Source organism: Grammomys surdaster, unplaced genomic scaffold (genome assembly GCF_004785775.1).
Source record: "Grammomys surdaster isolate TR1022 unplaced genomic scaffold, NIH_TR_1.0 197, whole genome shotgun sequence".
In the NCBI taxonomy this organism is placed as follows: domain Eukaryota; kingdom Metazoa; phylum Chordata; class Mammalia; order Rodentia; family Muridae; genus Grammomys; species Grammomys surdaster.
In genome coordinates, this window is record NW_021604642.1 from 333759 (window position 1) to 356326 (window position 22568).

The 22568-nt window shown below is 40.1% G+C and overlaps 1 protein-coding gene across 2 annotated transcripts in view; it reads left to right on the top strand.

Moving 5' to 3' along the window:
• The first annotated feature begins 327 nt into the window (after nt 1-327).
• The window catches only part of Snx12 (sorting nexin 12), a 113672-nt gene continuing 91431 nt past the window's right edge, over nt 328-22568 (top strand). The window contains exons 1-5 of one of the 2 annotated variants that reach the window (XM_028770008.1): nt 328-623; nt 6855-6950; nt 7897-8021; nt 8567-8657; nt 10007-10395. In XM_028770008.1, coding sequence (XP_028625841.1) covers nt 459-623; nt 6855-6950; nt 7897-8021; nt 8567-8657; nt 10007-10030 — 501 coding nt within the window. In that variant the 5' untranslated portion in view covers nt 328-458 and the 3' untranslated portion in view covers nt 10031-10395. Of the gene's footprint in view, nt 624-6854; nt 6951-7896; nt 8022-8566; nt 8658-10006; nt 10396-22568 lie in introns of those variants that run through there. The other variant, XM_028770007.1, reaches the window with a different exon arrangement.

Here is a 22568-nt window from a genome sequence, read left to right on the forward strand (position 1 = left end):
TTTCATGGAAAATCCGGACTTATTCAGGACCTGGGATTTCAGCCTATCACCTTGGGGTAATAGCTTGCGGGGCAGTACCCACTGCTTGATTGATGCACGGGATGAGACAATTTCTTGGGTTGAGGAACACAGATTGGAGGAGCATGCGTGTGATGCTTCTCAAAGTACTGGGCAGTGAGTATTGGAGATGCAGGTTCCGGGGCAGCTACCAGTGCCACCCGGAAGTCTGAATGACGCTTTCACCGTATAGCACAAGACCTAGTCAGCATGGCGCCTATTCAGAGCGAAGGGCTCGAGCTTTCGAGCGGTGTGTGCGTGCGCGCATGCGTGCGCGCGTGCGCGTTGCCGCCGTCTGTGGGTTGGCTGGTTATTTTGCAAACGGGAGGGGCCGTGCGCGCTCTTGCCTCAGGCCTCTGTCCCCCACCCCCTTCGCCGGTACCGGTCTGTTCTTCGGAAAGATGTCGGACACGGCAGTGGCTGACACTCGGCGCCTTAACTCGAAGCCCCAAGACCTGACTGACGCTTACGGGCCGCCTAGTAACTTCCTGGAGATAGACATCTTTAATCCACAGACGGTGGGCGTGGGCCGCGCGCGCTTCACCACCTATGAGGTTCGCATGCGGGTGAGTCACGGGGTGAGGGAGACAGCTGAGGGAGGACGAAGCGGGAGGGGAGGGGGCATGGGGACGACTAAGGGCAGGCAAGCTTGGAGGGGTCATGTGAGGGTTAGGGCTTGAAAGGTTTGAAGAGCCGGCTGCAGACTCAGCTGTGGCCTTAGGGTACAGAAAACTCCAGAGGGGACTTCGGGCGGGGATGAAGGAAAACAAGTACTCACGAGGAAGAAGTGAGGCATGGCTGGACAGGGTGTGGACGATGGACAAAGATTAGTGAGGAATTCAAGTAGACTGGAGCATGATTGACAGAAGGACGAAAAGGGAGGGTGGAAGAAGGCTGGGGGATGGAAAGCCAAGGCGATGGATCGCTGGGTCCTATAACTAAACTAGGTTATAGGAAGCCATTCTGAAGGTGTGGGGGTGGGGGACAGGAGGGCTCAGCTTCTTCCTAATGAGATCTCTCTGGGATGATGGAGTTAAGGAAAACCTTTAGTTAAAGGAAAGAGTAGCAGAAAGGGAGACAGTGGGCTTATGGGAGCAGTAGAAAAGCAATTTTGAGACTGAATGCTTTGTGTAAGATTTACATCTGAAAGAGAGAAATGTTTTATGCTTAAGTTTCTTAGGTACCACAATGTCATGTCTCACGTGAACCCCTGCCCTGCACTGGGATTGGTGGATTGTCAGTTGCTGCGCCTATCCTCTACTGATCCTTTAGATTTGAAGCATCCAGAATGTTTACTTCAGGTTTTATTGGCTCTCACTTAGGGTTTTTGGAAAAGGCCATTTGCCTTTTCTGTCCCTGATCTGTAGTTACTTTAATGCATGACATTTCAGAATGGCTCCAGGAATGGCTTCCTCTACTTTGCACCCCAGGGGACTTTATTCTCTTAGTCCACAGTGCAAGGATGGAATGTGCAGATAGAGTACATGGTTCACAGGTATTTTTTTTCCCCAGTTGAAATGGTACAGGTTAAAAATTTAAGAACCGTTTTTTTCTTTTCTTTTCTTGTGTTTTCTTCTCAGGTCAGAGATCCAGGATATTCTTTGTGAACAGCATCCCTTTTGAAAAACACTGAAGATCTTAGAGTCATATGATGTTCTTATTTTTTTTTAGATGAATAAGAATGTTTGTTCTACCTCTGCCTGACAATCTTATGGAGAAATGGCACCCTCTAAATTGAGAGGGGGCCGAAAGTGATGGAAGCATGAGGCACACTTGTTTTATGGAGACTGGACTATTTGAAATGTTCTCTTTAGAGAAAGATGAGATTTCTATTCTTCAAACTGATAAAAGAGAGATGTTATGGAGGACGGCTTAATTGTTCAAGGGAACCTAAGTATAACTTGTTCAGTGTAAAGAGTGCCTTTAGGGTTTTATTCACTTTGTCTAGATGCATAAGCACCTTAGGGATTAGTAAGGAAATAGTTCTCTCTAGGAATTCTGATAACAACAGAAACCATCCAACTAGTCCCTACTATGGGCCAAGCACCAAACTAGGTTTTAGTTTCTTTTCTTTTTTTAAATTGTTTTTTGATACCAAGTTTCTCTGTGTAGCCATGACTGCCCTGGAACTTGCTTTGTAGACTAGATTGGCCTCAAACTCAAGATCCACCAGCCTCTGCCTACCAAGTGCTAGGTTTAAAGGCATATGTCACTTTGCTCATCTAGGTTTTAGTTTCTGTATACCTTTTAAAAAACAGAAACCAGAAAAGCATACAGTTTACGTAAATTTTCCAAGTACATGTATAAGACAGGGCTGGATTTGAAACCAACTCTCTGACTCCAAAGTCCATGTTCTTTCCACGACTTTGTTAAACCTTAGTTGCAAAACTTAGTATGCAAAAGGTACACTGAGACTTTTGTTTGCTTTGCGGCAGGATTTCTCTGTATAGCTCTGGCTGTTCTGGAACTCACTCTGTAGACCAGGCTTTCCTGGAACTCATAAGAGATCCACCTGCCTCTGCTTCCCAAGTGCTGGGACTAAAGGTGTGCACCACCACTGCCCAGCTTACACTCAGTTTTTTGTCAGTTCCTTCCACAGTTCTAGTTATATAATGTCGATAGAGTTCATGGTGCTTCTTTATTCTGTGGGTTTGAGTTGATTTGAGGCTTTTGCTGTTTTATTGAACTCTAGTTTTTAGAAAAATACTAAAATCATTCGTAATTTTTATGTTTTTTTTCTGGTTCTGGAGATTTAATTCAGGCTTCATGCTTGCTGAACGCATACTCTTCCATTGATTCTGCCCCTTCAGCTCCTTTAACAAATATTGATGAAGCTATTCTCTTTAATTTTATTCAGGAATGGATCCTGCCTGCCTGAGGAGTCTGGAGAGGTGTAATGGTGGCCTCACATCATTGTACATATGGACATTTAAGTGTGGACTTGAATTTTGTGTTTTCTTTTTCCTTTCACTTTATTCTCACTAGTTATGTTTCTATTATTTAGGGAACATAGTATCTCTAGTGAACACTAGTGCAGTTCTACAATCCATGATCCTAAATGTCTTTTTTCTCTTAGGGGATTCTGATAAATTTTTCTTTTTCTTTTTCTCTTTCTTTCTTTCTTTCTTTCTTTCTTTCTTTCTTTCTTTCTTTCTTTTTTTTTTTCGAGACAAGGTTTCTTGTATAGCCCCGGCTGTCTCAGAAATCCGCCTGCCTCTGCCTCCCAAGTGCTGGGATTAAAGGCATGCGCCACCACTGCCCGCTGATAAATTTTTCTATAATGGATTAATTTTAAACAATAACAGTTAATACATGCACATAGTACAAAATTCAGTCAGTATAGTATAAAAACAGTTTCCAAATGGCATTACCGGAGGCTTTCTTTTCAAGAAAGTTTCCGGTTTCTTTTTTAAATCAAAAATACATCCTGGAACTGGAGTTACAGATAGTGGTGAGCTGCCATGTGGGTGCTGGGAACTGAACCATGGACCTCTGTAAGAACAAGTGTTCTTAAATACTGAGCCATCTCTCTAGCCTCTTTAAAATTTTAAAAGTTACCTTTGTATTCATTTTGTGTCAGAGATAACTTGAAGGACTTGCTTCTTTCTTACCATGTGGATCCTAGGGGTCAAACTTAGGTTGTCAGACTTGGATGCATGCAGCTTTACTTGTCCATTCTTCTGACCAGCCACCAGTTTATTTTTTCTTTTGCTTTGTTCTTTTCTAAGTTTCATGTAGCCTAGGTTGTCCTAAAACTCACTGTGTAGCTGAGGATGACTTTCAATTACTGACCCTCCTATTTCTACTTCTCAAGTGCTGGCATTTCAGGTCTTTGCCATTGTGTTTGGTTACTTGTTTATTCCTTTTTAAAAATGCTTTTGTTCTTTGAGAATTTCATACAATGTATTTTGACCATATTCACACCTATATTCCTCCCTAATTCCTTCCTGACCCATCTCCACCTCCCTATCTCTTCAACTTTGAGTCCTCTTTAAAAACAAAACCAAACAAAACAAAATCATCCAGTTCAATTTGTGTTGTTCATATACTTCTGGTATGGGACCATCCACTGCAGCATTGTGGACGTACAGTACAGTGGGCCACACCCTAAAGAAAGCCAGATTCTCCCTCTCCTGTTTTATTTTAAAGAATTGTTTAGATGACAAAATGTTATTTATATCAGACTTTTTTCAACTGTTGATATTTCTTGGACCTTGAAGATTTTGGGTAAAGTTGGAGCTAATGTCAATGGTCTGTTATTTGGCTGAGGAGGAGATTTCAAGACTTGGGGACTGTAAGAGTTGATATAGTAAGGACCATGTGAGGTTCTACCAGCACTCCAAGATACTCCTTTCTTGCCAAGAGGCAGTTGTGTAGAGAAGATAGAAGTGGTTCCTTTTTTTACTTACTCATTGCTCTGAATTGGCTGGGAAAAAAATATGGTCTAGATTAATAGATGTATTTGTCCATTTCCATTTTCATTAGAATTTGTAGAGATAGGAACAAAGATTTGGGCTTCTAATTTGTTATAAGGTCCTCTTACCACTAGAGCATGAGGAGTCTTAGTGGTTAAGATGTAGGAATGAGTATGTTACAGAAAATTAACTTATATAATGCCTGTTCATTCTGCATTTTTTAGGTAAAGTGGTAACTAGATATATAGGGTTTCTATTTAGTATTTGAGTATTGATAACTTACATTTTGGGAGAAGCAAAAGTTGTCATGGTTGTTGTTTTTTTTTTAAAGACAGTGTCTCAACTATATTGTTTTGGTTGGTCTAGAACTCTGTGTAGTGGCTTGGCCCACTTCTGCCTCCCATGTTCTGAGATTAAAGGAATACACTACCTCACTCAGTCAGGTGGTTGATCTTTTTTTTTTGTTTGTTTGTTTTGTTTTTTCGAGACAGGGTTTCTCTGTGTAGCCCTGGCTGTCCTGGAACTCACTCTGTAGACCAGGCTGGCCTCGAACTCAGAAATCCGCCTGCCTCTGCCTCCCTAGTGCTGGGATTAAAGGCATGCGCCACCACCACCCGGCTTAGGCGGTTGATCTTAAGATCATAATTTAGTCATGTAGACTAACAGGATGCATAAAACAGAATGAAGAAAACCTAGTGATGTGACACTTCATAAACTGTAGAGGCGAAAGGTTCCGAAGTTCAAGGTCATCCTCTGCTACATAAAAGAACCCTTAGAAATGGTGATGTGGCTGTATTTTGGTTGGTAAATACTTACCTAGTGTGTCTAAAGCTCTGGGATTTGACTCTCAGTACTTCATGAACTGGGTGTGATGGAATACTCCTATAATTTCATAAGGAGGCAGGAAGACAGAAGTTCAAAGTTATCCTCAGCTACATTGGGAGTTTGAAGCCAGCTTAGGATAGAGACAAGGTCTCAAGAAAAGTATAAATATCAGAAGGGATCAGAGGGGAGGTAGACCACAATGTACCCAGCTGCTATTACCAGGAAAGATTTTCTGAAGTTTGAATTGAGCTAGGATGTATAGAATAGAAAAAAAGATTGGAATAGGAAGGCATAGGTAGAATGTCCTAGAAGTCTAGAGAATGATCTGAAATAACCATACTATTGATTTTGAATGATACATTTCAGTATATAGCAAGCCAGAGTAAAATAATAAATAGCAAGGGACAGACAGATAGCAAAACATCAAGTCAGGCACTCAGCATATCCAGCAGAAATTGAGTAAGACAGCCAGCTGGAGTTCTCCAGACAGAGTCCCAGACAGAGCAGAATGTTCTTTCAAATGAGGTTTCCAAGTAAAAGAACAAATAGCAACAGAAAGGTAACATTAAGTCAGGTATCCATAACATCCAGTAGAAACCAGTTAGGGAAGTTAGGCAGTTAGCTGGAGTTTCTGATTGAGCTTTCTTTCCTTGACTGTGCTTCCCATGGCTGAACTTTAGCTTTTCTTTCTCACTGCAGGCATTATATCAGGATAAACATCTATTAGAAATAATTTACCTTCTAGTTCTCAAAGACTGTTTTTACTGTTGGGGTGTTTTGTTATTCTTTTCCTTCTATATCACAAAGATAGGAAAGGGAAGCACAACTCTAGACAGGGGGCCTTAGAGGACACTTTGAGACAAACATGCATGGGTCTGAAATGGGAATGGGAAACCAATCTGAGCTCAAAGAATTCATGATTTACCAGAATAATGTACATTATAACACGACTGTGAATCTTCTCTGTAAGATAAGTTTTAAGTAGCAAAAGATTATATTTGTGTGATTGTGGGGTGGAACCAAGAGCCTTGAGCATGCTAGGTAAGTAGCTACTACTGAGCTACCCTTCAGCCCCAGCAAGGGACTTCTGATCCATAATTGTGATATGATTGGGTATGGTAAGGATTAATAGTCACCTGATAGTGTTTTGGAAGAGTTTGAGGTATATAGTCTATAGGAAAAATTTTCTTTTTTTTGTTTTTGTTTTTTTTTTCAATTTTCTTTTTAGTTTGGAGTCAAACCCAGGTGTTCATACAGCATAGGGAAGTCCCCTACCACTGAGACATATCCTCAGTCCCATAGGAACTACTTCTTCACTGAGATTTTTCCAGTGGTTCTGACAGGTGATCCCCACAGGTTGAATTTATTGCCTGTTTTTAGTTTTTTTTTTTTTAACTTTTGAGATAGGGTCTTACCATGTAGGCCCAGCTGATCTGGAATTCCCTGTGTATCTCAGATTGGCCCCACACTGACTGCTGATCCTTCTGACTCAGCCTCCTAAGTGTTAAAATTACATGCCACAGCACATGGCTTTTTTTCATTCTTCCTTCCCTGTAGACAAACCTACCCATCTTCAAGCTGAAAGAATCCTGTGTACGGCGACGCTATAGTGACTTTGAGTGGCTGAAAAATGAGCTGGAGCGAGATAGTAAGGTACAGCTCATTTCCTTATTAGTACCATTGGAGGAGGAGATCTATATAGGCTTGGGCGTAAGAGCACTCTTAGGGACTCATTCCCAATATATTGGTTCTGGGGGGATACCCTTTGAAACTTGAAAGAGATAAGTTTAGAACTTATTATTATTTGTAAAACGTGTGTGTTTGTGTGTGTGTGTTTGTGTGTGTGTGTTTGTGTGTGTGTGTATATATATTATATGGTGTGAGGATGTCACATGCAGGCCAGAGGAATAGGTTATGTGTCCTGCTCTATCTCTCTGCCTCACATCTTTTGGACAGCGTTTTTCACTGAATTTGGAACTAGGCCAGCAATCTCCAGTGATTCTCCTGTCTCTGCCTTTCATTCCCAGCTAGCCGATTTTGTTTGTGTCCTGGAGTCCACATTCAGGTCCTCATGCTGGTGCAGCCAGTGCTCTTACCAGATGAGCCCTCTCCTCAGCCCCATGAACAACAAACATTTCAACTATTTTTTTTATGTTTGTTAAGTTAGTAAACACCTATAAGTGCAAGAAAAGCTAAATGCTTGGATGCTGCAGGATTATTAAGGAAAGTGAAGAGTATTTGTTTATTTCCTTTCTCTTGAGATGGTAAGTCTGTCCTTCCACAGAAATCAACTTGGATCCATATGAGCCATCCTTACTGTTCTAAGGTCTTAGCTGGACCTGGGGCATTGTGGATCCCAAGCATAAAAGAACTGAGAAATACTGTTTACTTAGCACGTGAAGGCAGGAGGATCAGAAGTTCAAGGTTATCCTTGGCTACCTAGACAGTTTGAGACTACCCTGTAGCCATGGAAAGGGAGGGAAGAAAAGAGGGAGTGAGGGATGGAGAGAAGGATGGAGGGAGAGGGAGAACACACTTTACCATCTCATTTGCTTTCTTCTTTCTTGCCATCTCCAACTGGGCTGATATTTGACTGCAGATCGTAGTACCACCACTGCCTGGGAAAGCCTTGAAGCGGCAGCTCCCTTTCCGAGGAGATGAAGGGATCTTTGAGGAATCTTTCATTGAAGAAAGGAGGCAAGGCCTCGAACAATTTATTAACAAGTAAGCCAAATTCTTGGCTGCTCTGCATACTGCTTTTGCCATTATGAAATATTTCTTTACCACCATTCCCTCCCCATTTCCCTCTCCCCTCCCCTTCCCCCTTCATTCCATACTTTGCTCTTTTCATCTTTGCTGAGGATTGACTCTACAGCCTTGCATATGCTAGGCAAGCACTCTACCGCTAAACTATTAAACTCCCAGCCCATCATGATCTTCTTATATTTTTTATCTACTTTGTTCTTTTGTAATAGGTAATATGATATAGTGGGCAAACTGGAGATAGTAAAACTCCATTCCTGTGAATAAATTCAGATCCTGTATGCCAAGGCCTAAGAATGTAATGCATGTTAACCCTTTTAACTAGGATTTTCCCTACCTTGTCTTTCTGTTCCATTTCCCTTCTTTATTACAGTTTAGGTCATACCCTACTGTTGTCCTCTAGAGGCTTAAACCTTTCTACCCTCTTCACATTCCTATTCCCCTGCCAAAGCTCTCTGATCCCAGATACTACTGATAACCACATAACCACTCTGGTCTCTTTATAGAATTGCTGGGCACCCACTGGCTCAGAATGAACGCTGTCTACACATGTTCCTGCAGGAGGAGGCAATTGATAGGAACTACGTCCCTGGGAAGGTGCGCCAGTAGGAGTCCCTCTCACCACTTGCCCTCTACTTTTCCTGCTGAAATGACATTGGTTTTTACACTAAGCCTCTCTCTCTTTTTGATCTGAAGTTGGCTACCCACCCCCTGGCTTGATAGACTGTTTTGCATTGTGCCCCTTGGTACCAGACTACACCGTGTGGGTGCTCTGCTAGTATCTCTTCTCTGAAGAGAGATGGGAAACCACAGGCAGATGCTCTTTGCTTGGGGCTGGGGTGGGGGAGGGATTGGACTGGAAGGCAATTTCTTGGGCATTTTAACTATACCAGAAGGCTAACTTGGGGGGAGGGGGGTTGTGCTGGTGAGGCACTGGGATATATTACTGATGCTGCAAGTCTAGGGCCTTTTTCTTATTCTTAGGTTTAACCAGGAACCCTGAATAGGGAGAATCCCTGCTTTTCCTACCTGCATGAAAAATTTTCTTTGTGGGGAAGGTGGTAGAAACCCAAAACTTACTTTTTCTAGGCCTACTCCCAGTTTTCTCAGCAGTTTTCTTTGTTTTTCCTCTCCCGTGTTGCTTTTCATGGCAGCAGTCCTAGAGTTTGAGCAGTCTGATATGTGGAGCAGGATGTATGGGGTTTCTGGGCCCATCTCAATGGTAACTGCAAAGTCAAAAAGCCATGGGGGAGTAGGTGCTCCTAGTGCCTAGCCCCTATCCCTTTACAGCTCCCTACTCTGGCTGTCTATATTTTGCTCACTAGCTAATGAGTCAGTATGGGCCAGCAGTTCTCCCTCCTCAAGCCCTGTTTCTTTGTGGGTTAGCTTTGTGGGTTTTGAGGGATAAGAGCAACTTATCACTGCCAGGTGACTTTCTGAATGGTGGGAGGGGGTCATGTTTTAGGTCCTCTTGGTGGTAAGGAAGAGCAACATCACTTTTTTTCCTTCCATTTCTCCTTTTCCCATGTCATTTAGTGCTGCCCCAAGGGCAGAAGTACACACACCACACTTTCTCATTTCTCCTAAGCACTTTTGAGCTGTTGAATGAGGCTCAGAAGCAAGAGTTGTCTGCTGCCTGCCTTCCCCAGCTTGGTCACAGGGCTATTGAACTGCCTGTACTTGTTTCCCGTGGAACTCCAGTGTTGTCCCCAGAAATTGAAATAGGCTAGCAGCTGGGTGTAGGTTTCCCAAATCTTAGAGGCTAAAGCAGTTTCTTGAGGCTGGCAAGTGTCCTACGCTGTTGTTTGGGAGGTGGTAGTTTGTTTGCTAGGACCTGCTGTCTGTCTAAGTGGTGGGATGAGAACAAGTTAACTCTGGTGCCAGGTGTAAGTTGGGACTCTTGGCTTAGACTCCCTGTCATGGAAGGATTTGTGTTTTCTCTGTAGGTCCTTGGGGAAAAGGATGGCTGAATCTGGTGTGACCCTGGTCAGAGAGATCAGGATTAGATTTTGACAGGGGACTCGGAGCCCATCTCAGTGTTGAAGATCCTTGAGGTAGATTAGCTCTCTAGCTGCTGAGCTCATGCTGGTAGCTGAGTAGCCCCTTTCCCACCTCGCCAGTGTCGGTGTCCTTGCTGCCTTTTGATTTGTATCCTCTGTTACAGATATTTTTTTAAAAGACGTCTTCTTTCATTGTGCACAAGTGCTGAGACTTTGAGGCCCCATTTCTTCTGTGTATATATCCTGACTTGGGGCTTTTATCCAGCAAATTGTTCATTCTTCTGTCAGACAATGTCATATTCAACTCTGTTCATATTAAACCACTGTGAAGCAAGCCTCCGTTTTTCTCCTTAAGTTGTAAATTTATTATTTCCTAGTGCTGAGTACATGCTGGGTATTGTGTAGAATTCATACAACATTGCCATTGTCCTGGGGTGATGAGTAAGCTTTGCATTTATATTACATTACAGAAAAGCAGAATCTAGACTGCTTGTAGTAGTTTACCTATGGTTTCTTGTAACTTGCAACTGACTTTGTCACATAGATAATGCATTTCCTTCCAGGAAGTAGCCATATAATACCTGTGGTTTAGGTTAGGTTTAGCAGATTTGATTCTTATGTTTGTGGAGTTTTGTTAATTTGACTTGAATGTATTTATATTACCTGTGTTTATATATGCATATGCAATGTGTACATAAACATATACATATAGACCATCCTTTGTTACACCCACATATCATCAACAATTTCTTTCATTGACCTTTTATCTCATTTGATGATGCTTCATTGTATTGTTTTTCAAAAAGGTTTGATGAAGACAGAAAGGTGGGTGAAATCCTGAGAACTTTTGATGGGTATTTTCATCTGACTAATATGGTCATGTACAGGGTAGGTTCCATGAAAGGTTGGAATGAGGGAGGTAGGAATCTTGATAGTTTTAGTGCTGGACATGATAACACTTGTTTGTAACCCCAGGAGGATCAGGAGTTCAAGGCCAGCCTTCATCATGTGGTTAATTTGAGGTGAACTTGATCAATATGGGACCTAGTCCTCCTAGAAAACCTACTTTTAATTTAATTTAAAATGGAACAATGGTTTAGAAAAATGACATGTTCAAAAGATGAGGACATTACAGAGACTTAAGAGTGATACTTGGTTTTCAATAGAGGAGCCAGCTGAATGAAAGAAGTCAAAGGATTTTTGATCATTAGAGAATGAGGTGAGTGAAGCTATCTGAGGGAGTCAGAAGACTGTTTCTGTTAGATAAAGGAAAGGAGTGATCAAGAGATTTAGCTTTTGTGTGCAGCAGTATTACAGAAGGAACTGGAGAATAACTAGAAAATTGGCTATAAAATCAAGTACCATCCATATTTTAGATAGACAATATTCAGCTACCTTAGGTATAGGGTAGGGTAGTAAGAGTAAGATGAGTGAGTTCATTGTATTTCTGCACAGAAATTCAAGAACTTTCTATACAAGACAAAAATGAGAGATAAAGAAGAGGGTAAGGCATATCTATATAGTCCTCCTTCTCCTTTATTCTTTTGTTTGTGACAAGGTTTCACTTTGTAGCCCATGCTTGCCTGGAGCTTGCCCAGGGTAGCCTCAAACTTGTGATTGTCCTGTCTCTGCCTTCTGGGTATTATGATTGTATGGGTGATTTCTTTTTATTTATTAACTTTAATACCCATCAAGTTTAATTTCTTCTTTTTGGAGGAAAATTGACCATTTTAAACACAACCTTTAGGTCCTATATGAACTTTAAACTCAAGTCCTCTTACCTATCTATACTGAGGCAAGGCAGTTTTTTTTTAAAGCAAGGAATTCAAGTTTATTCACATTTGAGTGCTTGCTACTAGTGAGTCTCCTCTTCCTCCCCATAGCCCAGAAAGATTCAACCTTATAATGGGTTCTAGGAGACAGGATAATAACAAATTTTACGCAAAACTAGACCTAAAAGAAGTCTACATCTTAACATTCTAAAGATGCCTTATCTGCCCTTTGAGCTATTGGAGATGAGGAGTTGAGCTAGTGAAGGTGAGAGGGGAACAACAACAGGCTTCACAGGAGTTTTTGTATGGTACATCGCCTAGGTGAGACACTTCTGTGTTGAAATATTTGCTGTAATAATTTAAACAAAATCACCTGCTGTGGAAATTTGACCAGCTACTCACTGAAATAGATATTTCTTCATGTTCTTGAGGGCTGTTAAATCACTCTTGATATGCTATTAGGCACAACAAACATTTTAATTTTTCCTTATTTGGTTTTTTAACCCTTTTCTCTTTATAATTCTGAAATTTCTCCAAAGTCTTCACATGGGCCTAAGCCAGGGGGTTTGAAACTGAGTACTACTTTAATTGTAGCCTACAGGTTAGGTGCTTCTTACTCTAATTATACATCATAATAATTAAGCTTTTTTTTTGAATGGGTCAGGTAGCTGAGGCTGCTCTTGAGTTTGCTATGTAGTTGAGTATATATCGCCTGATCTTGAGATTCTACTCTCAAATGTTGGCTTTACGTGCTTGTGCTACTATGCCTGGCTTTTTTAAATTTTCATTTTTTTAGGCAGGGTCTCACACTGTACCTCAAGATGATCTAGAACTCTAGAACTTACTATTTACCTAGGCTAGCCTCAAACTCATGGGTGATCCTCCTGCTTCAGTCTTCTGAATGTTGGAATTGTAGGAATAAATCACCACACCCAACCTCAAGATTTCTTTTGACTTATACTCTTATGAATACTTTAATTTAGTTTGTGGTTTTCTGCTTCTCCCTTTTTGACCACCCATCATTTATCTTTTCTTTTTTCCTTGCCTATACAACAAATTACCTTCTTAATTTTATTTTTAGATTTCTCTCTCTCTCTCTCTCTCTCTCTCTCTCTCTCTCTCTCTCTCTCTTTGTGTTTGTGTGTGTGTGTGCGTGGTCTGTATATATTTTTGTCTTTGGTGTTTTCTGGATACTCATAAAACATACAAATAGGAGTAATATCAGTACCACAAAAGGATTCTTTTAATCCTTTAGGGGCTCTTTTAAATAAGTGGTTTATATGGTAGCTTTATTTATTTATTTGTCTGTTTTTGATGGTCTCACTCTATAACCCCTGCTAGCCTCAAACTCATGTAGCCCAGGCTGTTGAGTATCATCTGGCTTAGCCTATTGAGTGCTCCCATTTAGTGTTATATGCCAACAAACCTTGCTCTTCTCCAGTGGTTTCAAATGTTTGTATGTAGATCATAAATTCCTTTACCTGGAAAAACTGAAGGTAAAAGGCTAAGATTGTTAACAGAAACTGTCAGCTAGACATAGATACAAAATCAGAAGAGGAATAGAGAGGTGGCATCTCCAGTGGATCTGATGCCCTTTTCTGACCTCCATGGGCACCAGGCATATATTTGTAGGTGAAGTTTTCACATAAAAGAAAATAAATAAATCTTTAGGTTGGAGAGATGGCTTAGTCGTTAAGAACACTGGCTTACAACCATCTGTAGCCCCAGTCCCAGGGGATCCCATGTCCTCTTCTGGCCTCCATTGTCACTGCATTCACATGATGCAGTATACTCACAAAGACAAACAGAAACACAGTATAAATAAGTCTTTTTTTTAATTATGAAGAAACCATAGCTCTTAACAAAGGAATAAATTCATAGAATTGTAAAATATTATTCTTTACTCATCCCTATTCCCATTCTGTAAAACTGACTTTACCTGCTCTATCCTAGACCTCCTTTGCCCTCTCCCTCTGATTTCATTCATATCCCTGGAGGAGCATTCACACGTATATAGTTTAAACAATACAACATTGTTTTACTACTGTGTAAGTTCATTTAATTTATTATGCAATGTATTACATATTTCTTTTTGCATTAATATGTGGCCATTTAACGTCATTTAGAAAATGAAAAGAAAAATAATGGTATAGCATTTAATAGTATAGTTTTATTACAGTTTAACAATTCACCTATTGATGGAAACTTGCCTCTAATCATTCATTGTTATAAATATTGCATTTAATCTTATTCCTGTGTCTAGGTATTTCTATGGGATAGAGAGAAGGAATTGCTGAGTCAAAGAATATGTGGAGTTTGTACTTTGATAGCTACAGCTAAATTAACTGTTTTTCCCCCGCCCCCTGTTTTTGAAATGGTCTCTCTATGTATCCCTGGCTAGCCTGGAACTCACTGAGATCCACCTACTTCCCACATGCTTGGATTAAAGGTGTGGACCACCGCCGGGTGGTGGTGGCGCACGCCTTTAATCCCAGCACTTGGGAGGCAGAGGCAGGCGGATTTCTGAGTTTGAGAGTTCGAGGCTAGCCTGGTCTACAGAGTGAGTTCCAGGACAGCCAGGGCTACAGAGAGAAACCCTGTCTCTAGAAAACAGCAACAAAAAAAAGGTGTGGACCACCAAGCTGGCCAGATTACTTTCTTTATAAGAGTATAGTTTAGAACCACAGTAATATCAAATAACTGTTTCTGCAACTCCCCTCAAATGAGGAAATTCATGTTTCCTCACAAGAAATTTCCCTGCTAGTGGTACAAGTTAAAATAACCTACAATTATCAAAATTATTTTAAAGTGTTATTTTCAATAATTCTAATTTGCATTTCCTGATGCATTTAGTTGTAAAAATACCAACTGTTAGGAGTTTTACAAGTTTCCCCACACATTTAATCTTGGACATTCTAGAAGTATTATCTTTCTGTCAGTTAGTTAAGGATCCTAACCACTCTAACAAATTTAGCTATCGTTCTTAAGTTAATGGCCCTGAGTTTTTCTATTTTTTTCCCATTAGCCTTTGGGGGATAGTGAAGTCTATTAGTCCATTGGCAATGCAGCCTTGTATAAGGTACTTTCAAGACTAGTTCCATCTTAGATTAGCACTACTTGAAGCCGAGCCCAGAGCAACTGCCATGGAAATATAATTTGCTTCTTGGGCCCTGGATTAATCTAGCTTGGACCTCTTTTTTTGTTATTTTTCTCAGATCTAAACCTTAAATTCTAGGAAGGGACCAAATAAGGATGGTGGTAGGGGTAGGAGGGGACCGAGAACAACCTGTTGATTTAAATAGGTAGCCAAATTACAGGATACCGCTCCTCTGGTTGGCATGTGTAGATCAAAAATAAACAAGCTTGTAGTTTGTATGCTGTGGAAAGCACATTCCATTACCTAATTGGGATAAACCACAGGAAGCAGCTGATATGGAAAACCAATGGAACCGCTGTGGTGCTGCTTTTGAAAGTGAAGGCCTACCTGGCTCCTGTGGCTGAATTAGTAACTGCCTGCCCCCGACCTACCCCCCCCCCCAGTTTCACATTTACATGTGTCTCATAGTTATTGTCCATTATGACACAGTTGACTCAGGTAACAGGTTTTATGGCTGTTAGAGGAAGTCCTCTCTTAAGCTGATCTTCCATCAAGGCCAGCTTGGAGCTCTCCTTTTGATTTGGTTGCTGAGGTCCTGGGTCTAAGCAATGGAGTGTTTTCTGGAATGTTTGACCTTCCTTGCTACAACATCACCGCAGGATTCATGATGAAAGCAGGAAAGGTCTCAAAAGCTGGAGATTGAAGATCTGTGTACTAAGTCCATTGGGAGAACAGATGTCTGACCTAGAAAGTTTGTCCATCCCTGTGCTACCATTTCAGGCAGTCTTCTGTCATCTGCTTTTATTCTCTGCACCTTTCTATACATCCCAATTTACCATAGGAAGTCCATTGTGTTATGTTTTTATCTCTACAAATTACCATTGAGTGTTTTGGAAATGTTTTTACTTACTCGATTTATTAAATGTGACACAGTATATATAATACGCCATAGTATGACTGTAAATTTATTTCAGTGTTCTCTTATTGATAGACTACTGGATTGAATAATTTTATTATTACTTTTACAAACAATAATGGTAGGACAATTCTTGAATTTGACTCTATCATTTTTTCAAACTGTGATCGTCACATGACTCCACTGAAAAATAACTTTTCTAAAACCAAGAATTAGAAAGGTAAATTTGATATTTATTTTGCAAGCTACATTGATATGTTCCCTAGTAAGAGACAATTAAGTTTTCATATCTGCTTCTGTTTTTAATCTTTTATCTATTTTTCTTTTTTTTTTTTTTTTTTTTTGGTTTTTCGAGACAGGGTTTCTCTGCATAGTCCTGGCTGTCCTGGAACTCACTCTGTAGACCAGGCTGGCCTCGAACTCAGAAATCCGCCTGTCTCTGCCTCCCAAGTGCTGGGATTAAAGGCGTGTGCCACCACCGCCCGGCCTTTTATCTATTTTTATTGAAATACATATATTACTGTTACAAAAATATGTATGTAGGTATGCATATATATAATATTTACTATTCTAATTTTTTTTGATATAGGGTCATGGTAACCCTGGCTGGCCTGGCACTTGCTATATAGATTAGGCTGGCCTCAGACTCATGGTAATCCTGCTGTCTTAGTCTTCCAAGTGCTGAGATTACAGGCATGTATCACTACACTTGTTTTTTGTTGTTGCTGGTTTTTTTGAAACAGGTTCTTACTATATGGCCCTATGAGGTTGAAAATCACTGTGCAGACCAGGCTGGGCTTGAGTTTACAGCAGTCCTCCTGCCTCTGCCCTCCAGGTGCTAGAATTACAGATATGCATACTTTGTCTGGCCTGGCCATTTTTAAACGTACAGTTAAGTATCATTAAATGCATCTGTATTGTTGTGTAACCATTACCACCATACATCTCAATACATTTGTCATCTTTCCACTTCAAGCTCAGTAACTCTTCCATTACCCCTAGCAGCTACCATCTTTTTTGCCTCTTTTAATTTGACAATTACAAGTGTCTCATATAAGTGGAATATTTCTTACATTTTTGTTATTACATGCTTATTTCTATGTATGTACACTTAGAAGTGCTGCAGCACACGTGTTGGGGTTAGAGGGAACCTTGGAGGAATCACTTATCTCCTTCTACCGTATATATAGATAGGTCTTGGAATTAAACTCAGGTTGTTAGGGTTGGTGGCAAGTACCTTTACATGCTGAGCCATCTCACTCATTCTTGTCTTTTTATGGCTGGCTTCTTTCACCTTAGCATAAAATCAAGGGTCATCCGTGTTTCAGCACATGTCTGAATGGTTTTCCTTTTAAAGGCTAAATAATTTTCCATTCATTTCCCCATTCCATTTTGTTCATTCATCTATTCAGGATACTTAAGGTTTTTCCATTTAATTAAAAATTTTAATTATGTTTATTTATTTGTCTGTGGGTCTATGTATACATGTATGTGCATGCTATTGTGTGTATGTAGGTTAGAGGACAACTTGGGGAAGTTGGTTCACTGGTTCTAGTATGTGGCTTCTGGGGATTGAACTCAGATTGTCAGGCATGGCAGCAAGCACCTTCAACCTGCTAAGATATCACCAGCCCCCATTTTAAAAAATTTATGCATGTGTGTGTTTTATAGTGGGTGGGCAAAGAACAACTTTAGGTGTCATCCTCAGGAACTCCATTCCTCTACCTTTTAAAAATGCTCAATAAATAAATATATTTCTTTGAGACGTCTGCCTAACACATGTTTATGTTTGAAAAGTGATAAACATAAAAATAACTAAAATAAAAAACAAATCATAACACAATACAGGCTGCTCTCCAAGTTTCCCATTGTTTTACCAAGCACATATAGGTCTTGACTGGAGTGGACTTACATTCTCTAAATGATTCCCCGTGTCAAAGATATCCCCCTTTAAGTTAAAATAAACATTTTAGATGATGAAGATATGTGTCTCCAGAAGGTACTTAACTTGTATTCAGCAATTCAAGAGTTTTTTCAATAAATTCATTTGGAGACTCTCGTAAATCAAGCCTGGTAGGACTTCCTCTACTTAATAGTCAGCCTCTACTGCAAAAGATACTTAATGCAAGATTTGCGTGAATTGTGCTCTGGTACAGTTATACTTTCTAATTCAAATGTTAGATTTTTAGCTTTGCTCAACTTTAATATAATTCACCCATGTTTTCAGGCTTTCTATCACATTGTAGTAAACCTGGGTTCATGGAACCCTCAGGAACCTCAGGTTTTAGTCCTGCTTCCCATATGTAATCAAGGGATTCTTCTCAAAATATATACATTAGTCCATCTTTACCTCAGGGCTGCCTCTCCTTTTTCCCCATTTTTTCTTATTTTTGAAATTATAATTATATAATTTCTTCTTTCCCTTCCTTCCCTCATATATATCCAGTTCTTTGCTCTCTTTGAAATTCATGGCCTCTTTTTCATTAATAGTATTTATGTATGTATGTGTGTGAGTATGTATGTATGTATGTATGTATATATGTGTATATACATATATTCTTAAATATATAAATACAACCTGCTCAGTCTGTATCACTTGTGTGTATGTTTTCAGGATTGACCTTTAGTATTGTGTAACCAATTAGAATGCTCTTCCTTGGGAAAGAATGTTTCTTCTGCTCCTAGAATTCCTTAGTTGTCTGTAGGTCTTTGTGTAGGGTTGAGACCTTGTGGTCTCCCCTCTACCTTTACGGGTGTAGCTTCTGCCATTACTAGGAGATACAATCTTGTAGTTAAACCCTGATACTCTTTCTGGCTTTTAAAATCTTTCCTCCTCTGTCATCTGCCTGTTCTCTGAGCCTTAAGTGCCAGGAATGTTTTGTATCCATTAGGACTGGGCTCCACAGCTGTATTTTGATTGGATGTGGTTTTCTGTAATAGTCTCTATTGCAAAGAGAAATTTCCTTGATGAGGGGTAAAGACTACACTTATTTGCTTACTCTCCTTTTGAGATATGGTTTCTCATTGGCCTAGAACTCAACCATTTAATCTAGATTGGCTGGCCAGCAGGTTCCAGAGATCCTCCTGTTTGCACCTCCCCAGCACTGGGATTATAAGTGTGCACCACCATGCTTGGCTTTTTTAAGCGGGTCCTCATGCTTGCAAGGCAAGTAAGTACTTTACTGACTGAAGTGTCTTCCCAGACTGTCCCCTCCCCCATTTGGTGGCTGTTGTGACTCAACTACAAGGAGGTAGATAAAAGAATTGATGAAAAAATTTATCCAGGGTTTTATGTAGCCCAGTCTGACCTTAGATTCACTATGAAGTCACTTCCCAAGTGCTAAGGTTCATGGTGTATACCAGCACACCTGAATGATGCATTCCTGGGTAGTAAATCTGCCCTCACATTCACTTTATGCTTATAGAAGCATTCTACCCACTGAACTATATCCCTAGCCTCGAGGAAAAGCATTTAAAAACATACTTTGAGGCAGAATCTTACTATGTAGCCCTGGTGTCTCAGAAGTTATCATGTAGACGAAGAGGGCCTTGAATTCACAAAAATGTGTTGGCCTGTGCCTCTGTAGTGTTGGAATTAGAGGTGTGTGCTACCACACATGACAAAACTTTTTAATATAGTATTTGTATTTATTCCTTGAGAATTTCATATATGTATAGAATGTATTTTGATCATAGCCACCATTCACTCCCCTAACTCATGATCTTCCTCCAAATTTACCTTCCAAGTCCTTATCTTCTTTTTAAAAAATAAACCACAGAGTCCAGTGAATGCTGCTCGTATGTGTATGGGTGTAGGCCATCCACTAGAGCATGGGGAACCTATTGAAGGCCAGCCATCTCTCTTAAAAAAAAAAGATTCTCCTTACCTCACCCCCCAACCCCAAAGTCTACTAACTCCTCAGGTAGGAATGGGGCCTTGTGAGCCCCTCCCTAACCTGTACTGGAATGGTGACTGTCTTGATCATGTGCAGGGCCTACAGACAGCCACATCTGCTGTGAGCTTATGTGTGCAATGGCCCTGTCGTGTCCAGAAGACAGTGATTCATAGAAGTCTTTCTTAACTTCTGTCTCTTACAGTCTTTCAGCTCCCTCTTTCCAGTGTTCCCCAAGGTGTGTGGTTTGTGTATGTGTGTGTGTGGCTGAGCACTCCATAGTCACTTATTCTCTATACTTCAGCCATTTGTGAATGTCTGTAGTAACTTGCTGTCCACAGGAAAAAAAAGTATGATGGCTGAGAGCTGCAGTAATCTATAGGTATAAAGAAAAGGCTTTAGAAGGCAGTGTGATACTATGTGTATTTAGCAGAATAGTAGCGTTTCCTGCTAGGGCCTATGACCTCCTCAGCTATTCATTCTTGGCTAGGTTTTATAAGCCTGAATTTATTCTCATGGAGAAGGCCTTGAATCCAATTAGCATGAGAACTGTTTTGTCGTACTATAGATCAGATATTCTTGCAATACAAGGTTGTTGTGAGTGGTTTTTTAGTTTTATACTTAATAATTTTTTTGATAATTTTAAAAGAGTCTATAATACAATATGGCCACTTTTACTTTCTCACTATGCTTTATTGAAACTATTCAGAATTTGGTTTTGTAAATGATATATTTATATACCATAATGTTTTTCTAACTAGGTAATTAATTGCCCCAACACTTCCTTCAGTGATTTGAAATGCCACCAATATCATTTACTGCATCTTCTTACATACCTGAGTCTGTTTCTGGATCATTGATTTTGTTTTGCTGGTATTGTTCTTATTCTATCATCGCACTTTTCAAATGACGGCTTTAGGTTTGTTACTTTTTCTTTTCTTTTTTTTTTTTTTTTTGAGACAGGGTTTTTCTGTGTAGCCCTGGCTGTCCTGGAACTCACTCTGTAGACCAGGCTGGCCTCAAACTCAGAAATCCGCCTGCCTCTGCCTCCCAAGTGCTGGGATTAAAGGCGTGAGCCACCACTGCCCGGCTTGTTACTTTTTCTATGACATAAAGTTTTTGTGTGCTGACTAGGGTCTTCTCGAAGTTGTGTGTTCAAATGATACTCCTGCCTTAGCCTTCCAAATACTGGGACTACAAACATGCACCACCATGTCCAGCTTGTTAGGAATTTTGAATTGTGGCACTGCTCCTCTGTTTTTCAAACATTTGTTTAATAATTTTTATAAAAGGCCAAACACTCCATAAGAAATCTTACTGTTTTATAAATATTATATTGAATTGTCACCTTAATTTTGAGAAAGTAGCTATTTTTACATTGTGAAGTTTTCCTGACCCCAGGGCTGTAGTAGACTCCTGTTTACATCAGGACTTGTTAATGATGAGTCTCTCTTTTCATTCAGGCTTTTGTCTTTTGTAATATCATGTTTACTTATCTGTCTTTCTCATCTGTAAACTTTCTGAGATCTTTTGTTTCATTTATGTATTTAGAATGTCTGGCATAGAATAGATTATTCAGTAAGTGATCAATGAACATTTTACACTACAGCAGTTGTTCCCAAATTTGATTAAAAATTGTGGACTCACCCCCATAGAAAAATGCACAAATAGACACAGAATTTTAAAACTTCAAAGGAAAGATTGGACACTCCACCTGATATCTGTATAATCTGTATTATATAGAGATGGTGTATAATAATGGTTGAATACATTTTTTTGTGGTACTTGAGGGAAACATTTAATACTTTAGCCACAGGCTGCCTTAGAGCAACAGTTACTCTTTTGGGTCTGAGAATGAGGGAGCAAATATCTTGGATTTTAAAGGGCAGAAGGGAAGTGTTTTAGACAGACTGGTCCACCATCCGAAAGCCTATTTATTCTACAAGATTTTTGGATCATTTTACTTTTGTTAACTTCTTTAAATCCCCTTGGGCCTTCTCCTACCTTCCCCACCTTCCCCTACTGCTAATCTGCGTTTACTGCTGCATCTCTTGCTAGGTATTTGCATTGCTTTTCCTGGAAAGCTGATTGCATTGTAGATAAGTTTCCATACCCCAAATCTCCTCCTAACTTCTTTTTACTTGTTTACTTTAGTTGAAACCTGGTTTCTCTCACTGTGATAAAATACCATGAACAAAAGCAACTTGAGGAAGGAAAGGGTTTGTTTAGTCTTATTCTTCCTGAAGGGAAGTCAGGGAAGGAACTCAATGCAGGAACTGAAAGAGACCTTGGAGGGACTACTGCTCACTGGCTTGCTCCCCATGGTTAGCCTGCTTTTTTATATAACTCAGAATCACCTGTCCTGGTATGGCACTACCTGGGCTAGCCCTTCCTACATCAATCACTAATTAAGAAAATGTCCCATAGACTTGCCTATAGGCCAGTTTGGTGGGGGCATTTTCTCTTCTCAGATTTCTAGGTTTGTGTCAAGTTAATAAAAGCCAACCAGCACTGATGGCTTCTCCCAAAGAGTTATATTTTCCCTATTGCTATGGCGCTTTTCTGATAGGGGGTCTCACTAGGTTGCCTTAACTGATCTCTGATCTCAAACTTGTGAGGTCAATCCTCCTGCCTCAGTCTTCCAAGTAGCCAGGAATACAGGTGTGTGGCACAAGAATAATGTATATAACTTGTTTCTTTTCTAATAGACGTTTAGGTAGTTTTCGCCATTTTAGTTTATAAACAATGCCACATTGAGCGTCCCAATAAATGTTATGTTTTTTGTTATGTGCTTATAGGATAGATTTGTGGAATTTGAACACTTGGATCA